The following is a 2,500-nucleotide window of genomic DNA, read 5'->3' on the forward strand; positions in this document are numbered from 1 at the left end:
TTTATAAAAGCGCACGGTTTATATATTAAGTTCTTTTTTTCTTCTTCTTTCTTTCTTCTCTATTTTTTTTTTTCTTCTTTTTTTTTCATTCTGTTCTTGTTTTTTCTTTTTTTTTTTTTTTTTTTTTTTTTTTTTTTTTTTTTTTTTTTTTTTTCATTATCCCTGTATAACATCATACGTAGCCATTTTAATCTCCGAGGGATGCTTTATAACCTACGAACAAAAAAGGAAAGTAAATAAAAAAGATTGAACATGAATAAGTTATGACTCTTTTAAACCCTTTAAGGTCTTTTCAAAGTGGCCACCCTATGTATATACATACATATGTATATGTATATGTATATGTATATGTATACACGTGTATATTAGACACAAAGTATAGTATTATTCGTAATACCTCGTAATCTCCGTGCAAGTACCGTCCACGTAATAATACGAAGATTGATACGATAAGAATAATTTCGTTTAGAAAATATTAAGGAAGAAGAAACGAAAGATTTATTTAAACGAATATATAACGTATCTATTTATTTATTTATTTATTTATTTATTTATCTAACGATACAAATTCCCTCCCCCCACCCCAGCCCGCCACCAATACCGCCTCACCCAACCACATCCTTAAATAATTATTAAATTATATTCTATTTTCCGTAAGAACTTTATCGATCAATAGATCTCTGAAATAGATCTACAAGGAACGATTATATTACGTATTACTGTCACAAAAGTCATTCGTTATTTCGATGAATTTCAACGATAAGCAAGAGAGTGGTGGTGGGGGGTGGGGGGTGGGGGTGATCTGTAGGAAGAATTATCGATAAGCATTTATATTTATCGCGTCATTCATTTTTCACGTTTTATATCGCATTTATTGTCGAAATATAATACGAGACAGAAACGATAAATAATTATCTCGATGATTCTGGACAGGGGAGACCGGGGGGGGGGGGGGAGAAGAAGAAGAAGAAATATAAAGAAAAAAAAACAAAAAAGAAAATAAATAATAATAAATGAAAAAGAAAAGTAAAGAATAATAAAGAGAAAAAGAAAATGTCGCAAATAATTTATTTTCACTTAGAAATTGAAATTTCACAATAACTTCGATTTCAATTTTCCCTTTTTATTCGTTTTCTAATATAAAATTTCATTCCCTTTGGACTTATCCATATACGCTCTCTCTCTCTCTTGCTTTTTCGAAAATGAAAAATGTCGAAAGGAAAAGCAAGGAGTCCTGTAAATTCTACGCTAATCCATGCTTTTCCTTGAGAAGGATTTTGAGGTTTACGAGAATCAGTTGGAAACTGACAGATCTCTTCGAAAAGTTCTGCAAGGGTTTAAAGATCTCTCTCTCTCTCCCTCTCTCTCTCTCTCTCTCTCTCTCTCTCTCTCCCTCTCTCTCTCTCTCTCTCTTAAGAGACTTGTCCCTTTTATTCGTTCTCGCTCGTATTAGTTACTCGACGACTTTTCATAAGTCAAAAACAGAAGATAAAGTGAATAAGAGAGAAAGGGAAATATACAGAGTGTAACAAAATTATTCATAAATTATTATAAAAATTGATTGCTCTTGTTTCGACAATTTTCTTTTTTTTCTTTTTTTTTTTTTTTTGGCTCGATCTTTTCGTTCTCCTTTCATTCTATTTGATTGTTCTTCTCTTTTTTTTTTTCCTTTTTTTTCATTTTTTTTTTTGTTTTTATTTTTCTTTTTTCTTTTCATTAAAAATCTTCAATTTTATTTCTACGAAACCAACTTGCAAATCTAATTACAGAACCTATAAAAGTCTCGAAGAAGGATTAATTCGATAAACATCACTTAGGAAATTTTGTATCACCCCGTAGATGGGAAACATCTTCCTTTGATTTTTGACAACGTCAGAGTACTCCGATAATCGTCCTTATAAATTTCCTCTGAAAGGAAAGATCATTTAATTATATACGTTGCTTCGTCCAATTTAAAAAAAAGAAAAAAAAAAAGAAAAAAAGAAAAAATTAAAATTTCAGTTCGACGATCGTTTCTTTTCAAAGAGCGAAAAGAGAGAGAGACAGAGAGAGAGACAGAGACAGAGAGAGTGAAATCTTTGTTATAAATAAACATCGATCGTATGAAGTAGTCAATTAAAAAGTAAAAAACAAAATAAAAAATAATATTAAAAATACCATAAACTATGTATATATATATATATACAAAGAATATAAATCCAAGATCGATGATCGAAAATTTCTAAGATAGTTTTTAAGAATATATTACTATTACTCAAAAATCTTTTTTTTCTTTTTTTGAAATCTTCTTTTTCAGATTGTAAAAAGCTAAAAAAAAATTATATATATATATATATATATATATCACTTATTAACTTTTAATCTAATCTATACAAAACAAAATCTCCCATTGTATCGTCAAACATATATCCTATGAAAAACTTTTTCTATTTTAAACAAACTCGTTTCAGGTATACATATATATATATATATATAATATCATTGAAAATTTCACGTAGAG

The 2,500-nt window shown here is 28.6% G+C and overlaps 1 protein-coding gene across 2 annotated transcripts in view; it reads right to left on the reverse strand.

The window, feature by feature from the left end:
- The window catches only part of LOC124426987 (zinc finger protein 26-like), a 24,328-nt gene that overhangs the window by 5,402 nt on the left and 16,426 nt on the right, over positions 1-2,500 (reverse strand). The window contains exon 4 of one of the 2 annotated variants that reach the window (XM_046969360.1): positions 1,881-1,908. The exons of the other annotated variant lie outside the window; for it this stretch is intronic. Coding sequence (XP_046825316.1) covers positions 1,896-1,908 — 13 coding nt within the window. The 3' untranslated portion in view covers positions 1,881-1,895. Of the gene's footprint in view, positions 1-1,880; positions 1,909-2,500 lie in introns of those variants that run through there. 2 annotated transcript variants of the gene reach the window in all.

The sequence above is a fragment of the Vespa crabro genome, chromosome 9 (genome assembly GCF_910589235.1).
Source record: "Vespa crabro chromosome 9, iyVesCrab1.2, whole genome shotgun sequence".
Taxonomy (NCBI): Eukaryota; Metazoa; Arthropoda; class Insecta; order Hymenoptera; family Vespidae; genus Vespa; species Vespa crabro.